The 19,981-nt window shown below is 36.6% G+C and overlaps 1 protein-coding gene across 4 annotated transcripts in view; it reads right to left on the bottom strand.

Moving 5' to 3' along the window:
- Nucleotides 1–2,876: 2,876 nt before the first annotated feature.
- Nucleotides 2,877–19,981, bottom strand: part of LOC128208076 (mitogen-activated protein kinase-binding protein 1-like) — a 48,211-nt gene continuing 31,106 nt past the window's right edge. For 2 of the 4 annotated variants that reach the window (XM_052911403.1, XM_052911404.1), the window contains 14 exons: nucleotides 19,275–19,372; nucleotides 17,203–17,307; nucleotides 16,232–16,326; nucleotides 15,344–15,417; nucleotides 14,987–15,090; nucleotides 14,427–14,614; nucleotides 14,042–14,084; nucleotides 13,075–13,140; nucleotides 12,818–12,910; nucleotides 11,691–11,757; nucleotides 10,398–10,652; nucleotides 7,568–9,422; nucleotides 7,137–7,245; nucleotides 2,877–5,782 (listed from right to left, as the gene is read on the bottom strand). In XM_052911403.1, coding sequence (XP_052767363.1) covers nucleotides 5,555–5,782; nucleotides 7,137–7,245; nucleotides 7,568–9,422; nucleotides 10,398–10,652; nucleotides 11,691–11,757; nucleotides 12,818–12,910; nucleotides 13,075–13,140; nucleotides 14,042–14,084; nucleotides 14,427–14,614; nucleotides 14,987–15,090; nucleotides 15,344–15,417; nucleotides 16,232–16,326; nucleotides 17,203–17,307; nucleotides 19,275–19,372 — 3,380 coding nt within the window. In that variant the 3' untranslated portion in view covers nucleotides 2,877–5,554. The remainder of the gene's footprint in view (nucleotides 5,783–7,136; nucleotides 7,246–7,567; nucleotides 9,423–10,397; nucleotides 10,653–11,690; nucleotides 11,758–12,817; nucleotides 12,911–13,074; nucleotides 13,141–14,041; nucleotides 14,085–14,426; nucleotides 14,615–14,986; nucleotides 15,091–15,343; nucleotides 15,418–16,231; nucleotides 16,327–17,202; nucleotides 17,308–19,274; nucleotides 19,373–19,981) is intronic. The other 2 variants (XM_052911405.1, XM_052911406.1) reach the window with 2 other exon arrangements.

Below are 19,981 nucleotides of genomic sequence, written 5' to 3'. Positions count from 1 at the left end.
TTCATTTATAAGTGAAAATAAGACCAGTCTCTAGACACACATCAGAAACTATATAGGAGCCTTGGAGAGTAAGTATTGACAAGACAGCGCTTTTCTCATCCAGCTTAACATCTTGAGAACTCTTTTGATTCAGTTTACAGTCAAAAATACAAACTAAATTGTCAAACATACAAACTTAAGACGCAATCGACCTTTTAACTCCGGCATGGCGTTTGTTTATCTGTAGATATAAAAGTATAAATATACTATAACTTATGTAATGGTTATTAATGTTATCATATAGTAATCACAGATGTCAATAAGTCAACTCATAGTGTTGTTGAAATATTTGTTCAAATGTTATATTTACGGCCTACGGTTCAAACATATATTTTGTATTAAATATACATTCTATGAATAAATGTTTGAAACAACTACGTGTGTATCGTCATTTGGGCATTTTCCCCCTGAAAATACTCCCTAAAAACGTGACACAAATCCAGGATCAGTTTATGTCTTTTAAACATTAAAATACAAATGATTACAAATAAATACAAAGGCGATTTTCGAAATAAAATAAGCAATTCCAGAATTTCACATAAGAGGAAGTTCAAGCTTCGATACACTTTTGGACGTGTGCGTGCTCACCTTCAATCGAAAACTATCGAATCTAAACACTGTGTGGAGCATTTGAGGTACTTGAGCCATATTTACTACCATACATTACTTTCGTAGACACATATCTGTGATCTGCAGTTATTCATTATACTAAAGTGATAAGTTTTGAGACAACTGTTACAGCTGTCCTTATCTTACATTTATGAGCATATATATATCATAGAATATTTCTTCTTTAAAACTTAACTATGATGCCTTTAACAACGTACGTAACTTAAAAAAAGTTCTGACCATTATATACTTTTTGCTAGAAAGAAATCACTTAATGACCTGAGAATTTGAATTAGATAGCTAATGAGTACAACAAAAATTTAAAGATGACTTCAATTCTAACAAATTCGTACTTACCAGTAATTGATTTGAGGTCAAGAAAAGTTTCCTGTATTCACCCATGCTTTTACATGTATGTATGAATGAGGTAACATCTCATAAAGGCGAACGATCGAAATGAATTGGAGAGATATCTACTTATGTTATTTTATGTAGATATGGCGTTATTTTATCCAAGCTAAGACTGAAAGGCGATACAAGGGATTCAAACAGCAAATTTATAGGCACTTTAATAAATAAAGATATTCGTTTGTAGCCGCGCCATCATTAAAGGCTACTATTAAAATGGTATGTTGTTGTAAAACCAATGCAAACTGTACATATATGCATGTAGTTCACTTTGATACGTCGAAGTATATATATGCCAAATCGCTAATAACTGCAGTTATTTTCCTTTGATATGGGAAGACGCTCGACACCCCACAGTGATTTGATGGGAATGAAATGTCAGAACATCTCAAAATGCCTAAACCTCTTTTTAGGCATTTCGTTTATGTCTGAAATTGTTAAGCTGCAGTAATTCATAGTTATTTATTGCTAGAAAAAAAGTTTAGGCTAAATGTCACTAAATTTTGTACAGGTCAAATGACACCAAAGCAGGAGTTCATTCCCATCAAATCACTGTGTTTTTGACATGGTCATTAAACAATTAAAATATGTTTTATATTATCGCATGTCCTCCTCAACATTAATGTTCACGTGTTTTGTTGCCATGACAACCGCGCAGCTATGTAGCTATATTCCCTTTGAAATTATTATTCATTTCATAATAAGGCCTATTACAAAATGTTCATAAATACGAAAGCTTTTAACAAACGTAATAATTAAATTAAAGTGTTATACATAAGTTTCGAATATTTATAAGGCTTCTGGTATACAACATACGCTTGTTTTGACCCGAGTTTATAAACGACGAATGTTTATAATAAATTAATTTATCGACACTTAATTATCATTAAACAATTGTAAACAGTATGCATCATTACCAGACCCAATGTTAACTTCGCATAACATTTGTTATAAACTATGTAGTATGACGTCAAATAGTTCGAAGATATTCCAAAAACGTGAGAAACAATATTTCCCTTTTCATACTTTCAGGAATTAGGCATGAATAATTGTTGCTTGTATGATGTCTTTTCCAAAAGTTTGACAGGCTTAATCCAGAGACTAGCTAACTTAATTCAAAACCCATGTAGGTTACCTTGCCGTGATGTATAGAGCGGTGGTTTCTCGTCCGGCAGGTTATAGCCCGGATTATCCATTGTTAGTATCTGGGACCAATTACAAATCCTACTTCCAGCTGGTATGTACCAGTATTCCCGATTTGGTGAATATACCTACACCTATATGATAACAAAGTTTCACAAATGCGCTTTATACGACTAAAACCATCCGTTAGCGTGATCTAATTGCGTCGTTTTGATAAGATATGAATGATGAAATACTAAACACACAGTACTAATCGTATCAGTTTGTGTACCTTTGATAGACCAACCCTCCTCTGTATCAACACAAACATGGCGTCAACGCTCACAAGACAGAGATCACACAATGTAATCTATAATTACTATTGCCCAAATAGTGAGTGTGTGATTAATACATACTCGGACGTTCTAGATTGTTTGTTGTTTTTTCTTGTTTTTTTTTATTTACCTGACACGTGAATGTTTACTATATTTATTTATATATACATATCATCATAGTCTTGTTGAATGTTATTTCTATATTCCATGATATATGTGTATGTTTATTGGCAATGTACTATGCCCACGTCGTAATAAATATTTCTGTCTCCTGTCATGAAAACAGTGAAAATAGTGAAACACAAATACAACTACAATCTTGGCAGATCCTTTTTATTATGAAACACTGAATTCTTCCATGTCTCTGAACATTATAGGAGTTTTATTTACATCATTTTATAATGCAAATCATTATATACATAAACAATTATCCATCAATTTATGAAAAAGTAACAACCTTAAGTACACATGTTTGATGAAAGACTATTTTTTATGCATACATGTATATATAATGATACTGTTATGCACCAGTCAATTGTAACCCCGGCCACCCCCAGGTCCGGGGAATAGCAGGGACTTTGACTTTCGTTCCAGCCAAGCCCAGGTAAAATCCCCGCACTGCGAGGACGAACTGCTGGTTAATCCCCGCCAAATTCCCCTGCACCCCAGGTAAGGCCCTATCCCGGCTATTTTTGGTGCGAAGACAAAACCACTGCATTCACCCGGCACGGGCCACCTTGAAGGTAAAAACACTGTCAATTTCCCCGGCTATCCCCCCGGCGTGGTTCCAATTGACAGGTGCATTATAACAACTCACTCAGTAACAATAAATGTTACTCATTTTTCAATGTTATAAGTGTTTGATTGATACTCATTTCCAGTTGATATAACTGATCCATTGAGCAGTGTGAATGCATGCTGAAAGCAATAATGAATAAAAATATAGAATTATCGTGCATAAAACTAACAAACAACAACTTGTAGTTATCACTGCCCAATGCTAAATAATATATGTTATTATCCGACATTTCCCTAATAAGTGGAAGCCCATTATTTCTTTGATTACAAACTGTTACATTTGATTATAAAAAATATATCAATATCTTATTATATTTGTTATTTATAATTACGAAGCATTATTCCATATGATTATAACATCTCAATGTTAAATAGCCTTTACACTCCAGTTGTGCTTACTGTTGTGTTGTTGAAATCACAGCTACATAAATCATTATATATGAATAAATTAAGTCATTATACATTGATAAATAAAGTCATAAACAGTCCACTTGAGACAACTGCTGAGACAAAACACACATGAGATTTCAGAAACAAGTGAAGACACATGGCTGGTCATGATTCCTGGCAAGGTATTAAAATAATATGCCGTTATTATATCATATACAAGTGCGACATACAATATTGTAGCCACAAAAAACACACCTTCAAACCAAGAAATAAAATAAAAAATTGACATACATATCTTTTTCTCCAAAATCATACTAAACCTTTGATTTAAACAGCAAAGAAATTGCAAAACACTAAAACATTTCTCAGAATTGTAATGTAGTTTATTTGCTAGTTAATATTTTAGCCATGCATATTTACATATGCAAACATAATGGAAAATTGGTGTTTTTTATTAACAGCAGGATTGCAAAACGCTTTACAAATTGGTACATATAGATCTCTGATACATTCTGAGGGCTGCATCATTCAGGTTTGTGTACTTTCTACAAGTTAAATTGATATCTAGGGCACATAAAATAAGGGATTAAGTCAAATTTAAATAAATGAGTAAGCTGATGTACCTTGTATGGTAATGGTTATGGCATCAAATCATCATGTGGAAAGTGTTTTATGCACGAATCAGACAGCCTACCTGTACATACAGACAGATTTTGCAAACAACTTTTTAAGTCAACTGCACTTGTACAAACAAGGGTTTCATAAAATCAAATAGTTCTTCAAATAAAGACCTATGAGCCAGCTCTTTACATACATATTTCTAAACAAATAAAAAACCAACAGACCAATAAATTAATAATTATCTAAAGAATCAAGTACATAATTTCTGTATTTGAAACAATGTGATCAAAATGATTACTGACACCATGAACTGTGAAATGGTTTTGACAAAACAATATGCATCAGCATTAAACAACAGTAAAATAAATAAATTTCACCAAACAGTATAAACGCAAATATAAATGTGGCAATTATGGCACAACACATTGTATACATGAATACAAAAATGGCCCAATGAAGATAGGCTAGTTTCGTTTATAATAACCTGCCCTCCAAATTCATATCATAACACAATTATACTAGATTTTTGGTCGTAATGTGCATAACACTTATTATGCTTGGAATGTTTAAAGCGGAAGACAACAGTTAAAATACTGAGCAAGTATAGTGGGGGATGAACCAATGGCTTCCCTGTACTGAATGTATAGCACTGTTCAAGTCAAATAGTGATTTTCTGTGTAAGACATTATATGTTCTTAAGTAGAACTTCTTATCATGTGGGAACAAAACTAAGATACTAGTATTAGTGCCTTTAATAATCATCTGATTTTCAAATGATCTTTTTTCAAAACAATCTTTTTCTTTGAAATTATGAAAATACTAAAATACTAAAGAACATCATGTCATGAATTGTATACTAGCATTTACTGATAATGAATTGCCTGCTTTATATACCAAGATGGAAAAATATCCAATATTATCGCAAACTTGCATAAATGATTGAGTATTTCTTATAATTAGACACTAAGCTTGATACAAGCTGCATTATAAGATGCACCAACATAATATATTTTGATATGTGAATAGCTTGATATGTGAACATTTCACCATAGCTTAGCAAGTTTGGATCAAAGACAAGACCATACATTTGAATGTAAACGCTCTTTCAATTCAAAACATATACCTGAGCTTTGATTAAAGTGGGCGCTTGTTTCAATTTTCTTTGATAAACTGTTTCAAACACATAAAAACTTCCAATAGTCCTGCAGGAGTAATTTGAAGCCCATGAGTCATTATTTGTGTGAGACAGCGTTCCCACTGAGGGCGTCTATTTTCTCCTCCATGCATGTCATGCGGTGCTCCATACGGTGCTCCATGCTGGTGAGGCGGTCAGTCAGGGTGGTCAGAAGGCCTGTCAGATGGTCAGTTGGAGGCTCAAGGCCAACTGCTGACCGCAAACTGGACGCCAGATGACAACACTGGTTCTGAAGATCCTTTACATCCTCTCCACGAGATCGCAGCTGAAAATCAATATATACATGTAAGATGATGTGTTTTTACTCATTATTTCTCTAAAAGCATGCTCAGTATGTGAACTAGACTTATTTTACAGTTATTTTTCATAAACCATCAAACTACTAAGCATATTGAACACTATTACCAACTATCAACACCACCATATTTTGAACAAGAGCTGTCACAGAGACAGCGCGCTTGACTATTCCGCCGCTTTTCAGTGTAAGGATTGAAAAGTTTTGGCGAAACATGCATGGATCACTGTTAGATTAGATTTCAATGCAATACATGATGTGCTGAGATATAAACATAAATGCATTAACATGGAACATTTGAACGAGAATTTTAAAGTCTAATAATAAAGCGCCATTATTTGCAAAATACAGTTATCTAACTTGGTTATTCAATTACTTTGGGTGGTTGAATACCATTGTATAAAGTCTCAATGCAATACATCAAGTAATTGCCATGATATTATCCTATATGTGTGCTAACATGCAAGACCTCAACCAGAAGTCGCAAAATAAAGGGGGCAAAAATTATATAATATGAAAGATAGAGTTATCTTACTTGATTAAAGAAGAAGGTTAAATGGTTGGGAGCATGTGTGTAAAGTTTCAATGCAATACAATGATGTATTCACTGAGGTTTTGACTTAAAAGTGGTAACAAGCAAAACCTTAACCAGAATTTCTATGTCTAAAGAAGGGGCCATAATTTGAATATAATACAAACTAGAGTTATCTTACTTGGTTAATTATGTAGGTTGGATGGTTGAGTACCATTGTATAAAGTCTTAATGCAATACCTCAAGTAGTTGTTAAGATATTAACCTATGTGTCCTTACACGCAAAACTTAACCAGAATATCTTAGTTGAATAATAAAGGGCACTTATTTACATTAAATGCAAACTAGAGTTATCTTACTTGTTTAAATAAGTAGGTTGGATGGTTGAGTACCATTGTATCAAGTCTCAATGCAATACCTCAAGTAGTTGCTGAGATATTAACCTATGTGTGCTCGCACGCAAAACCTTAACCAGAATTTTTAAGTCGAATAATAAAGAGCAATTACTTGCATTAAATGCAAACAGGAGTTTTCTAACTTGGTTTATTAAGAAGGTTGGATGGTTGAGTACCACTGTATAAAGTCTCAATGCAATACCTCAAGCAGTTGCTGAGATATTAACCTGTGTGTGCTTGCATGCAAAACCTTAACCAAGGCGTCACGCCGACGCCGACGCTTGGGTGAGTAGTATAGCTCTCCATAGTCTTCGAATAGTTGAGCTAAAAATGGTTTTATCTTTTTCTGTCTTTATTGTTTTATTTAAATAGTTCATATAACTAAACATAAACTTACACCTGAGACCATCTCAGTAAACCTTTCCACGGAAGAGAAGGTCTGGTAAAACTGCTCCTTGCATGCTGACAACGAGGGCTGGGACAGCTGGTACCTTCGAAAAGATTGACTGAAATATGAAATAAACGCTAAACACTTTTTTTCTGAAAATTCATGACATCTGATCAATCTAACTATATCACCATGCTGTATACTGCATCAACTTGAATGACCATTATAATTTTATTAGTAAACCAAAATTTAAATGGCATCCAACCTTCAAGAAAAACAACAATGATGCATTAACAAGCATGCAATTTATCACAATATTAACTGCAATTTAAAACGTTTAACATGCTAATTGAATGTTTATTTAAATGAATGAAAACTTGTACATCATTATTTCATCTAGCTATGAGCTGCAACAGTTTATAATGACACAAAATCCATACCTAGAATCAAGGTCAGTGTCTGAGCCAAGTCCTGTGTCTGCTACACTTCTGGGGCTGGAGTTGCTATGGTTACCAGGGGACAAGGCTCCCATCAGGGTATCTGACTCCGGACTGGCAGCCATATTGGCTGATGGAGTGTGGACAGCAGCGGGGAATGTAGACTGGGTACTAGCCGACAGTGGACTGGTTTCAATCTCCATGTCCTGTGAACCAGTCACCTCGGGTGTAATAGAGGGTAGCAGTCTAGGTGAGTCTGCTGACACAGTCAGCAAGCTCTGAGTATTGCAAGATGTAACTGATGATGGTGAAGCTACTGTGTTGTCTAAGCTTGAAGATAGGTTGATCTGCACCGCTGAAGTCTGTCTAGGACTGTCAGTCGGGCTTGTTGGTCTCCCTTGGCCCCTATATGGACTGGTGGAAGACTGACGTCCAGTTTGTGTCACATGCTTATTTAATCTCGCTATCCTATCCTTTACACTAGGTGAAGGGCATTCACCATCATTGTCATTAGAATGTTCTGAAAGTCTTGGAGAATTGTCTCCACTATCACTGTTTGATTTGCTGTGCTCTGTTTTATGCTTTACTGAATCAACAACAGGATTCACTGACTTGCTGGTGTTGGCAGTTTTTGTTGCCCTTGTACGGGATTTACTAGATTCTGGGGCAACATCCCTTTCTGGGGGATCATTGGGGTAGGCCTCAAGGGGCAGGCCTGTACTGGAGCCAGGGGCTGACTTGCGCCTCATCTCAGCTGCTGTCAGCTCAATCTCAGTTGAAGCTAGTAGGACACCGGTGTCAGCACTGGATATAAAGTCATTTATATCTGTAGTCTTTTTCACTTCTAAATCTAAGGGATTACCATGAGAATTACGTGAGGGGGATATTGATGTTGACCTCTTCTGTTTGGCCTTTTCTTTAATCTCAACAATTTTTGATGATTTTCCACTAAGAATGTCCTTTGCCTCCTCCAGACTGAAGCCCGAATTGTCTGTGGTCCGTCTACGAGGATCTGCCCGTTTGGCAGCTCTATTTGGCCTAGCCTTGGAGCCTGGCACAGCTGGAGGAGGCATAAGGTCCCGGTCTTTTGTTGTCTTTTTGCTTGTAGTACTTGTTAGATTGGTCATACTAACACTCACAGATTTTAATGGTCCGTTTTTCTCCTCTACACTAATACTTCTGCTTGGAGCCAAAGAGCGGCTGGATGCTGCTCTTTTACTACCTAAGTCACTTGGTTTACTTTGAGAAGTTGATAAAGACTTCCTAGTGTAAGTCTTCTTTTCCTTTTGATCAGATTGTTTCACAACATTGTCATTAATGTCAGGCTCACTACGCCCTGAATCTACAGAGCTGGTCTCTGAGCTTTTCTTGCCATCCTTTTCTGGCTGTAGCAGGTCAGGAACAGAGCCAAAGGTTGAAAGTTTGGCACCCCACTTGGAGCGGGGTCGCCGGTTTGCTCCCTGCGGGGTCAGTTCCAACTCATCCTCGTCAAATGTGAGGCTGTGCAGGGACTTTGAGTGGCTCTTGTTCAGATTGCTGCCATACGATGACCGCCTCAATGCTGGTGCACTATCATCTTTTACCTCCAGAGGGGCCGAAAATCGGGATGTCTTTTTTCTCACTTCCCCAGATATCCTGCTGGAGGCTGTAGGTGTGTAGGGAAGGTCCTTTTTGGTATACAAGCGGCTTGTAGGCCCTGATGTTCTACCTCCAGCCCTCTCTGTTGGTGTGACCCGACCCCCTGCTTTGTCCAGCGGCAGTGTACGAGGGCGGGGCTGGGAGGGGGCACCCCGGGAAGATGTTGGGGTGGTGGACACACCCTCCTTGCTACCACGGCTACTCACACTGCAGGAACTTGCTGTAACAACAAAAGGTGTACAGGTAAAGTCCTGAATTTTATATCTTAGAAAACTTTAACCAGTCACCTTGATAAACTGAAAGAAATTGAAAACATCTGTAAAAGAAACAATATTATGCAGTATATCAATACGCTTCAACTTTACCTAAAAATGTGTCAGCTTATGGTAATATGAATAAATTACTTCAATTAAAGTACTGCAATATCCCTACTGTACATTACCAAACCTTAAAATGATAGTTCCATACAGTCATTAATTCCAACTTCCAATGCACTGATGAATCTGAAATATCTACACAATACCATGTAGTAATGATGAATTATTAACTAGAATTACTTCACACTCACTAATTAAACCACAGCCATGCTTCAAACTGGATCAGTCCACAAGAATGACTACTAACACTTTGCCATATGGCTTGAGTTGACAAATTGACAACAGTATAATACACAATTAGAACTGATATAGAATGTCAGTATTGGACATCACAATCATCTAGGTTAATTATAAACACGTTAAACAAGAACTGTGTTTGCAGGTAAGAACTGTTAAAACATAAAGTAATTCCAATAATGAAAACAGACACATTAAAGCGAGGTAAATAGCAACAAATACTTTAGTTAAGCATTATTGAACACTGCTGGAATAGGACTCCACCCACAGGATGGTCATATTAAATAAGAGCTGGAATATGTTTATTATACATGTAACAGTAGATGTGTTGTGCACCCTTAACCTATAAAAGTAAGAGTACAAAATTGATAGTGTAGTAAACGGAAGTTAAAAGCATCGATACAGTTTTGGGGTAGAGTCACTCTCAACATTATGTGATATAATTGATCTGGAAACTGGTCCTTATCTTTAGTGTGAAATGTCAACATCTACATCATACAACATCAGTGCTGCAGACGTCAATTTCTTCAATCTTCATGCATGGACAAGATATACATGCTTCAAACTGCGAGCAACTTTACCCCTGATGGTTACTTTCCGCTGACTACATTTAGGCAAGTATGACGTAGGAGCAGGTATTTTACTCCTACAGCCACAGATGTTACAAGATACAGTCTCTAGGAATGTCACAGTTTCCCGTTTACCAGAACGCTGTAGACGTTTTGGGTTGCTTGGTTTCGTCTCTGGATTAGTGACGGAGACGATCTCTGGTATTGGGCTTTTAGGAAGTTCAAAGCTAGACCAACAGCGACGCAGAGTTTTGGGAGTTCTCGGGCCTATATTGCAACATCACATAACGGCTTAAAGCATGTTCATTGTGATTGCTTTCACTATCTGCTCACAGTATAAGCAAGGCTTGAATAAGAACACGCTGAATATATTTATAAATATATAACACTAGATGAAAGAAGTATACATTTCTACTCTACATTATTTACTGATTAAAACAATAGCTCTAAAAAAAAATGCCTATATATATATGTCTTAGTTACGAACAAATTGAAATTTTCATTGCCTTTACATGATGGAATCCTAGGCTTACATGCATATCTGTCATCATAGGAATGAATTAAATTACTCAGCGTGACACAAGATGTATTGTTTAAATGACAGATGTCAAAATTAACACCCTTTTTTCATTTTGCCATGTAACCTGATTTCATTAAATAGTTTTAGAAATACTTTTCTCCCACCTCAGATAAGTAGATTCAATAATTTAACTATGCTAGAAATTTTTATCTTGCCCACGGGCGAAGATAAAAAGCCCGTATGGAACTTCTTTTTAATGATCACCACATTGTAATTACCTCCCTTGTTAAAGACTGTTGTCTGTAGCATCATGGAAACATTTTCTTGTGGCAATATTTAGAACGCTAATAAATAACTTTTCGCTTCAAATGTCATCATAAAACAGTTTTCATGCACCTTTCAAGAAATAATGCTTCATTCTCCTTAAGCTATTTAAAGACCGATTTGACTATTAACATCATCTGAATCACTGTGCGCATATCCATGACAACCATGAATTATGGCATATCTATGCGCAATTACTTTCACTAAGCATAAAAGAGTTCCAGCAAAAAAATACATTTTTACTTAATTTTGTTTAACTGAGGTGGGAGAAAAAGCATCTACCATAGCCGCTCGGTAAACCTCGTTTCCGCAAAACACCCTACGCTCATGTCAGGATGAACCTATCTTACACTCTCGGCCATGGAACAAGGCCTCTATAAAACTTGGTGGTAAATTGTAATTTTGCTAGACTATTTCACTGTGGGACTGGGATTAATCTAAGAGTTTTTGACTGTGCTTACTGGGTGAGGGGCTTGGTAGTTGTTGACCAGCGCCGGTGAGGGGTGATGGTGGCTTAGTGGGGTCCACCTGAAACACACAGCACAATAAATATATAGGTAGGGACACAACTGAGGCTAGACTTTCAACAAGTTTTCAGAATGTTGTCCTCTTTAATTTAGGCAGAAAAATTGAACAGTAATGTAGTTACATAAAGTGTTAACTGCACTTTGTATATAAATGCAGCCTTTGTGTAAATGTCAACAAGAGATGTTTGTCAAACATTATGCCCCCTGAGCGCCAAGTTGCCAGAAATATTTGGACAATTGAATGAAATATGCATGGACTGAAATGACAGCTGATTTGTCATTGGATGCATATGAGGCAGGTCATCTAGTTATTGATCGGAAACCGTTTTTCATGTTAAGGTCACACTGACCTTGACCTTTGACCTCAAAATCAATAGGGTTCATCTGCTGGTCATGACCAATACACCTACCAAGTATGAGGTTCCTGGGTCAAAGCGTTCTCAAGTTATTGATCGGAAACCGTTTTTCATGTAAAGGTCACACTGACCTTGACCTTTGACCCACTGACCTCAAAATCAATAGGGTTCATCTGCTGGTCATGACCAATAAGCCTACCTAGTATGAGGTCCCTGGGTCAAAGCGTTCTCAAGTTATTGATCGGAAACCGTTTTTCATGTTAAGGTCACACTGACCTTGACCTTTGACCCACTGACCTCAAAATCAATAGGGTTCATCTGCTGGTCATGACCAATACACCTACCAAGTATGAGGTTCCTGGGTCAAAGCGTTCTCAAGTTATTGATCGGAAACCGTTTTTCATGTAAAGGTCACACTGACCTTGACCTTTGACCCACTGACCTCAAAATCAATAGGGTTCATCTGCTGGTGATGACCAATACACATACCAAGTATGAGGTCCCTCGGTCAAAGCGTTCTCAAGTTATTGATCGGAAACCATTTGGTATTCCGACCGACCGACCGACAGACCGACCGACCGACATGTGCAAAACAATATACCCCACTTTTTTCAAAAGGGGGCATAAATATTATATTAATGATTCTTGTTATAAAAGAGCATTGCTGAGTCTCTGTGTTAAGACTGTGATCATGGGCTCAAGTACCTGTGGAGACTGTGGCGGAGATGTGGGGATGACAGACGGGTGGGCGAAAGGGTCCTCATTGTCTGTGTCGGGGCTCTCCTGCTTCCAGCCCATCTGGATTGATAATGAAGGGTAGGTGAGCACTTTCATATGTGCACGGAACAGTAATTTCAGAACAACAGAACAACAAAGTGTATCCTTATTTTCATAACCAAAGTTAACAAGTTTTTAATTTCCTGTAATGGTTGCGAAAGGTGCATCTATTGTTGTCAACTCACAGCCATAAGCATCTTGCGACTCTCGTCCAGGTTCCTGGCCATATCATCCTTCCTTCTCTGTACAGACTGAATACATGAAACACACGAACATTGAAATATAATTAGGGAAATGAGTGCTTTTTTGTATATGACTTCAGAAGTATATTTTGAACCAAGACGTATTCAAGAACATTTAATAAAGTATGGATCTGTCACATATACAATGCTTTAGCAAATTTAAAATATATTTTGATTGAAATAAATACATGGATTATAAATTATCATGCCAGTAAACAACATGAACAAGTAAAACTGCTCTCTATATACATGCATGTATGCATGAAAAGGTCACTGCAAAACAAGTAGGTTAAAAAGTGACGTTGGTGCCTTAATGAACCGTGAAAACATCAAATGGTGATTGTTACAGTAAACAAAATATAAGATATATGTACAAAATGTATGAAATCATAACAAAAGAAAGGAGAGTGCAATCATACATACATCCTCACTAGACGGATCTTGTGGCTACACAAGGTACACAATAAAATAATGTTAAGCATCAAGGGAGCCTTCCTACATGTAATAGGTCGTATAATAACATGATACATGTGATAACAATGCCAGTCAGTAAACAAAATTGAAGCTAAATTTCACAATCCCCCTAGTAGAGCATACCGTTTTCCACTTTGAAAGTATACCATGTAACTGTAAGACATGAGATTGACACATGTATTTTATGTGGTTTGAACACAGAAGGCTTAAGAAATCAATACAACATCAAAAGCAGTACATGTACAATCACAGGTGACCAACTCTTATCACTGCTTGACATAACTACTGTGACAGAGGAGATATATACACAAACATCGAAACCAACATCTAACATGACATGACACAGACTGAAATAACGTGTATTATACAGAACACTCAACTATAGAGTGACATACATGTATGACAGACACACAGGCCTGACTGATTGGGTACTTACATCGAACCAGTTGTCCTGTCTGGTGATGCCACCATATTGACCCCTGCAAGTAATCATACATAAACACATTAAAAACATTGGAGATAATATCATAAGGTTTAATATCATCGACATTTGAAGACTATAAAGAATTAAAATTCTTTCTTGATCTTAAACAATATAATGAAAGAATAAAATGAATATTTATTTTACAAAGCCATTGAAATGATCAAACATATATTTAAGATTTTTTAAATTGATGTATGAAGTATGACCCAGAACAATATACAAGTATGAACTTAATGGAACCAATGTCTCACTAGGCACCATGTATCAGGCGTCTTTAACTATAATGTAGCACTTGGGCCCTTTTCCCATGGCCAGGTGAGCCCCATTTTGCACATACCTGGCTCCTGCAGCCTGTGACCGTGAAAGGAAGCGTGCTGAGAGACTCTGACGGTGGTTTATGGCTGCGTTTCCAGCTCCACCTCCATCCAGCTCCTCTTCCAGGTTGTCGAGGCCCCTTCGGAACTTCTCCGTGTCGACCACAGGTGTGAAACTCAGGTTTTCAAATGTGTCCTTCAGGAACTTCTCCTGTAGAGAGCAGAATGGAGACATATTTATAAGTTGAAACAAATGCACATGTCAGCGAATCAAACTATTTATAGGACTAACTGAAACAGCCTACATAAGAAAGTTTGAAATAGGTTAAGTGCTTATTTATCATGGAATGGAACATTCCTTGGAAGTATTAACATTGAAATTGTGTGTAAACAAACCAGCTCATTCTGACTATGAATAATGTAATGATGCAAGTTTATTGAGACCAAAAATGAATATGTAATAAACATCATTGCTTATCATATGTAATTAACATCATTGTATATGTAATTAACATCATTGCATATGTAATGCAAAGAAATGGTAATGTATTGCTGATAAGCCATGCCTAAAGCTCACACATACCCTGTTGTTGATGCGAGCCTGAACGTCGTCTAGCGGAGTGCTGGGGGTGGAATCCTCCTCCTCATCCATGTCCTCCAAGGAGACAACATCTCCCGACTCTGAGTCTGAATACATCAACCAATGTTAAATCAGGTCATGTTGAACAGGGAATATTTTCCCATAATTATTTTACATAAACATTTGCACTTCACAACATTTTATTGGTACACGACATTGGCTTCATTTTAGTAAGTCATAATATGTATTTTATGAATGAAAAGTTTGTTTTTGACGGCTGATAATATTTATAGTGTACATGACTAGTATCTACTAAACTCTTTATATATAAAGTCAGCATGTGTTATAAACATAACCCACCTCCATCCGGAATACTGCTGCCAGACAGAGACTTTCGGTGCTGCCGATGAGCCTTGTTAAACACCTGGTATGAACTGAAATACAATCAGCAATTATATAAACAAACAAGAGCTGTCACAGTATGTGACGAATGCCCCCGAATGTGACATTGACCTATGAACAAGGTCAGTACATGAAAAGTTGATCTTGCCTTTACGTGTCAAATACATATGGCAAGTAATTTTAAATTGCTTCTGAACATAAAAAAATACCACCCATACTTGACAACCTACACTGTTATGTCCTTATATTCAGAATTCCCTTGTGACTACACACTTAGTGTATCTTTCACCTTAGAGGTAGGGACATGGGTCTTGCACACGACACGTCGTCTTGGTATGTGGAACACATGTAGCAAGTGATTTTAAAATCTGTCCATACAAGGGAAAGTAACAGCCCGGACACGACAACCTATACTCTATGTCCTTATATGCAGCACTCCATTGTGAATAAACACTAAGTGTGACCTTGACCTTTGAGGTAGGGACATGGGTCTTGCACGCGACACGTCGTCTTGGTATGTGGAACACATGTGGCAAGTTATTTTAAAATCTGTCCATACAAGGGAAAGTTACAGAGCCGGACGGACTGACGGTGCAATTTTAATATGCCCACCTTCGGGGGCATAAAAATATATAGGCTTTCATTAAGACAGTTGAAACACACTAACAAACGCTCTAACATCCATTGTAAATTATAAGTGCATAGTGAACAATAATATAATAAAGATTACAAACACAAAAATATTATTGCTGTCATTCCAATACTATGATAAAAACAAAGCCTAGAATTGTTTGTATATATAATGATTAGTGTCCACCTCCATGTAATAAGTATATGTTTGCTCACCTGGCCAGGCCGTCAGAACCATCACTCTCGGACGGAGGGTAGTAGATTATCTCATTCTCAGCAGCAACATCGGCATCATTGTCAAAGTTGTACAGCTGAAACAAAGAAGATCATAGACGCTGAATGGACAATGTCATAGCTGGATAGTAAAACATCATAATTAAGGACCATACTTATTTTAAAAATATATATGTTTTATGGTATTAACTACTTACAACCATTTAAGGAATGAATTGTGGGGTTGATGTCATTATCGGGGTATGAAAGCAATTGGGTTGGTCAATGTGTGTGGAGTACTTTGACCAACCCAATTGCGTTCATATCCCCAATAATGACATCAACCCCGCAATTCATTCCTTATATTTACACCAATAGTTCATTATTTCATTCAAGAATTGTTAAAAAAAAATTTCATTTCATTTAAGAAAACCTTTAAGTAATCCGTTCTTACCCATTCTGTAAATAGAACGACACGACTATAACCGGAAACATTTTTTTCAAATGACGTCACAATAACGCGGGAAAAGATCAACCACTTGAAATCACTTTAAAACGTAATACTGAAACACTTCTGGTACCATTATATTTAAAATATAATAAACTAACACTTTTAAAAATGTTGATCTATATTTTATGGGACCTGCAGACACAATGTAACCAATAACAAGATCAATAGCTTTCATGTATATTGTTATGCAATGAAATACGATCCGAACATATCCGAAGATGTTGCGTTCATCGATTGATGAACGCAATTGCCGAAAGGCAGTTCATTTAAGGAATGGAAGTTGAGGTGTAAATATAACTGCATAAGCAAACTAAAATCTTGAATGCTTCTGAAACTTTCAATCTAGGTGTGTATAAATCCCATCATTTATGTTGGTTGGTGTAGGGCTTGATAAATGTGTGGAAGCCCATGTCAATAAACACAAATATTACTCTTTCTAAGGTGGTTATAAGGATGTACTCACATCATCCCATGTGATGTCCCGGTTGGTGTCGGGCTTGACGAAGGTGCGAGAGCCCATAAACAGATCTTCCTCTTCCATGTCCTCATCCTCAATAACGGGCATGTTCTGCAAAATACACACCATACATCCTGTACATGTCTCAAATAAGCTGCATTCATTTATCAAGGTAAAGAATAAGAAAGACCTTCCACCAAACACTAATGTTAGCTGGTTTAAATTTTGTCATTGTAGCTTTACAGGTCAGGAGATCTTTGACCTCTAAAACTGTGTGACCTTTGACCTAGAGTCTCAATGTTCAGAAACCTGGACCCTGACAGTTTCAGCACATATATATGCATGTGTATCTGTGCTAAATTGCCACATAATTCTTAACTTTCAAGCTTAGGATATGAGCCTTGTAAATGGGATGTTATCTCAACATGGTAAACATTTAAGCAAAGTTTATTTCAAAATCACAAGCAGAGCAAAGTTACACAGTTCATGTAGAAAATAGGATGCTGATGACAATGAACAATGTATTTCTCATATGTCTGCCATGAGTGACATTATATACAGGGACTTTATTCATGTAATTCGGAAAATAGCTCAATGAGATAATGTTTCTTGTTAACATATACCCGAAACAAAGAGCAGGTTCACTTTCAACCTTTAAAGTACAAGAGCTGTCACAGGGACAGTGTGCCTGACTATTCCACTGCTTTTTATTTCACTGCTTTTAAGTTTATTAGGATTGTAAAGTTTTGGTGAAACAGGCATGGATCACTGTAAAATTGGATGACATGCAAGACTCAACCAGTAAAAAAATAAAAATGCAAAATTTGCATTATATGCAAAATATATTGTCCATACTATCGTATGTATCATACTTGATCGTATGAAGTTTCAATGTAATACATGAAGTAGTTGCAGAGCTATTGACTTATATGTGTTACATGAAAGAATCTTAACCAGAAATTGTAAGTCAAATAATAGTTTTAACTGTTATTATTTGCATTAAATGTAAACAACAGTTGTATAACTTGGTTATTGAAGTAGGTTGGATGGTTGAGTATGTGTGCTTACATGCAAAACCTTTACTAGAATTTTTAAGTTGAAAAACAAAGGCCCATAATTGCATTATTTTCAAATTAGTGTTATCTAACTTCATTAAGTAAGTAGGTTGGATAGTTGGGATTACATATCTAAAGTTTCAATGCAATACATGATGTACTGGCTGAGATAATGACTTGAAGATGCTTACATGCAAAACCTTAACCAAGGTGTGACACCCACGCTAGGTTGAGTAGTATAGCTCTCCTTATTCGTCAAATAGTCGAGCCGAAAAAACCCACAATATTATTTGTACTAGAAAATAGAAAGATGGCGTAGATGTAATTTTACTGCCGAGATAAAAAAGAACAAAGAACAAAGAGAAGACATGAAAATCCTCCGTAATTTCATTATAAGCATCAACTCTTCTTAAAGTCCCACTTACCATGCTTGGATTATGATTTTCTTCCCAGTTTCTTAGATAGAATGAGGCAAATCAAGATAACACCATATACATTAGACTTATGTGTGACTCTCACTTGTCAAATGGTTAAGCCCCAATTTGTAAAATATTGCAATTTAATATACCTGGATGGACAGTACAGATCAATATTGGAAAGCACAGTTTATCACAAATTGGACAATTCACAAACTTAATTGCATATTTTAGCTGCCAGCAAATACCATACACTGCAGGCTGTAGTAAAGTGAATTTATTGGTAGCTCATCTGATCAATAAATTAAAGTCCCCCAAAATAAGAAAGGGTTTGAAGATATACAGGTAAAAAAAAAATGATTCCATTTTAAGAATGAAAAGAATTTTTTTTTTATCATAGAGTTGCCTGAAACATGATCATCAGTATGATCACCTTGAATCAAAGTCTTAGAAGCCAAAATAGCTTGTGTTTAAAAAAGCCCTTTTTTTAATAGTTTTTTTCCCCAATTGTTTTACTTTTTTGGAGTTTCATCATGATCTTGAAGTCAGTGTTGCATTTCCTTCCTATGAATTAAAACAATCCATGTCATTAAAATAAATCAAATACCTTGGGCATGTTAGTGGGTCTATCGATGACCATTGTGTCGCGGCGGAGATCTGCTTGGCCTAGCACTGTATCAGCCTCGTATGAGAAGCGGCGCCGATCTGAAACATGTGACATAGGTGAGTGCATGTCCGACCATGACCTGTAGGGATAGTAGCCATTGCCAGCACTTGCATACTCTAGCCAGTGGCTTGAATCCCGATATAAACCATTGTAATAGTAGTTGTAGTAAGTCATGGTAAATCCTTTAATCCTCACAAAATTTCACTGAGTTGGAATAACAATTATGCACATATGCATAATATCCTTAGGTGTAAGTTTGGCTTCGAGGACAAATACTCTAAATCCAATACTATAGTCTCACAAATTTGCATTTATATAGTTGGATACTATTATATTAATTGGTTTCAATCTCTCCCAATGTCAAGAATCATTCAATATCCCACAGTGACTGTGAACTAACACTGAATTGTCCCTCTAACAGTGAAACGGGCATGTATAAACAGCATCTCTTTATTATTGGCACATAGCTGACATATTTCCCTCCACTGACAGTATCCCCAGCCACAGTTTTCACTGTGACTTATCACCCTATCTCTTACAAACATCACTCTCAAGTTTCATGACAACTATTTAATTTTCATTTGCTTCATTTTTTGTGCCCCAGTGACAAGTCCCCATGCCACAGTATGAAATTCCTTATAGCTGTT

This window comes from Mya arenaria, chromosome 11 (assembly GCF_026914265.1).
Source record: "Mya arenaria isolate MELC-2E11 chromosome 11, ASM2691426v1".
NCBI lineage: Eukaryota > Metazoa > Mollusca > Bivalvia > Myida > Myidae > Mya > Mya arenaria.
Note: the sequence above shows the minus strand (reverse complement) of the source record. Positions and strands in the feature narration are given on the sequence as shown.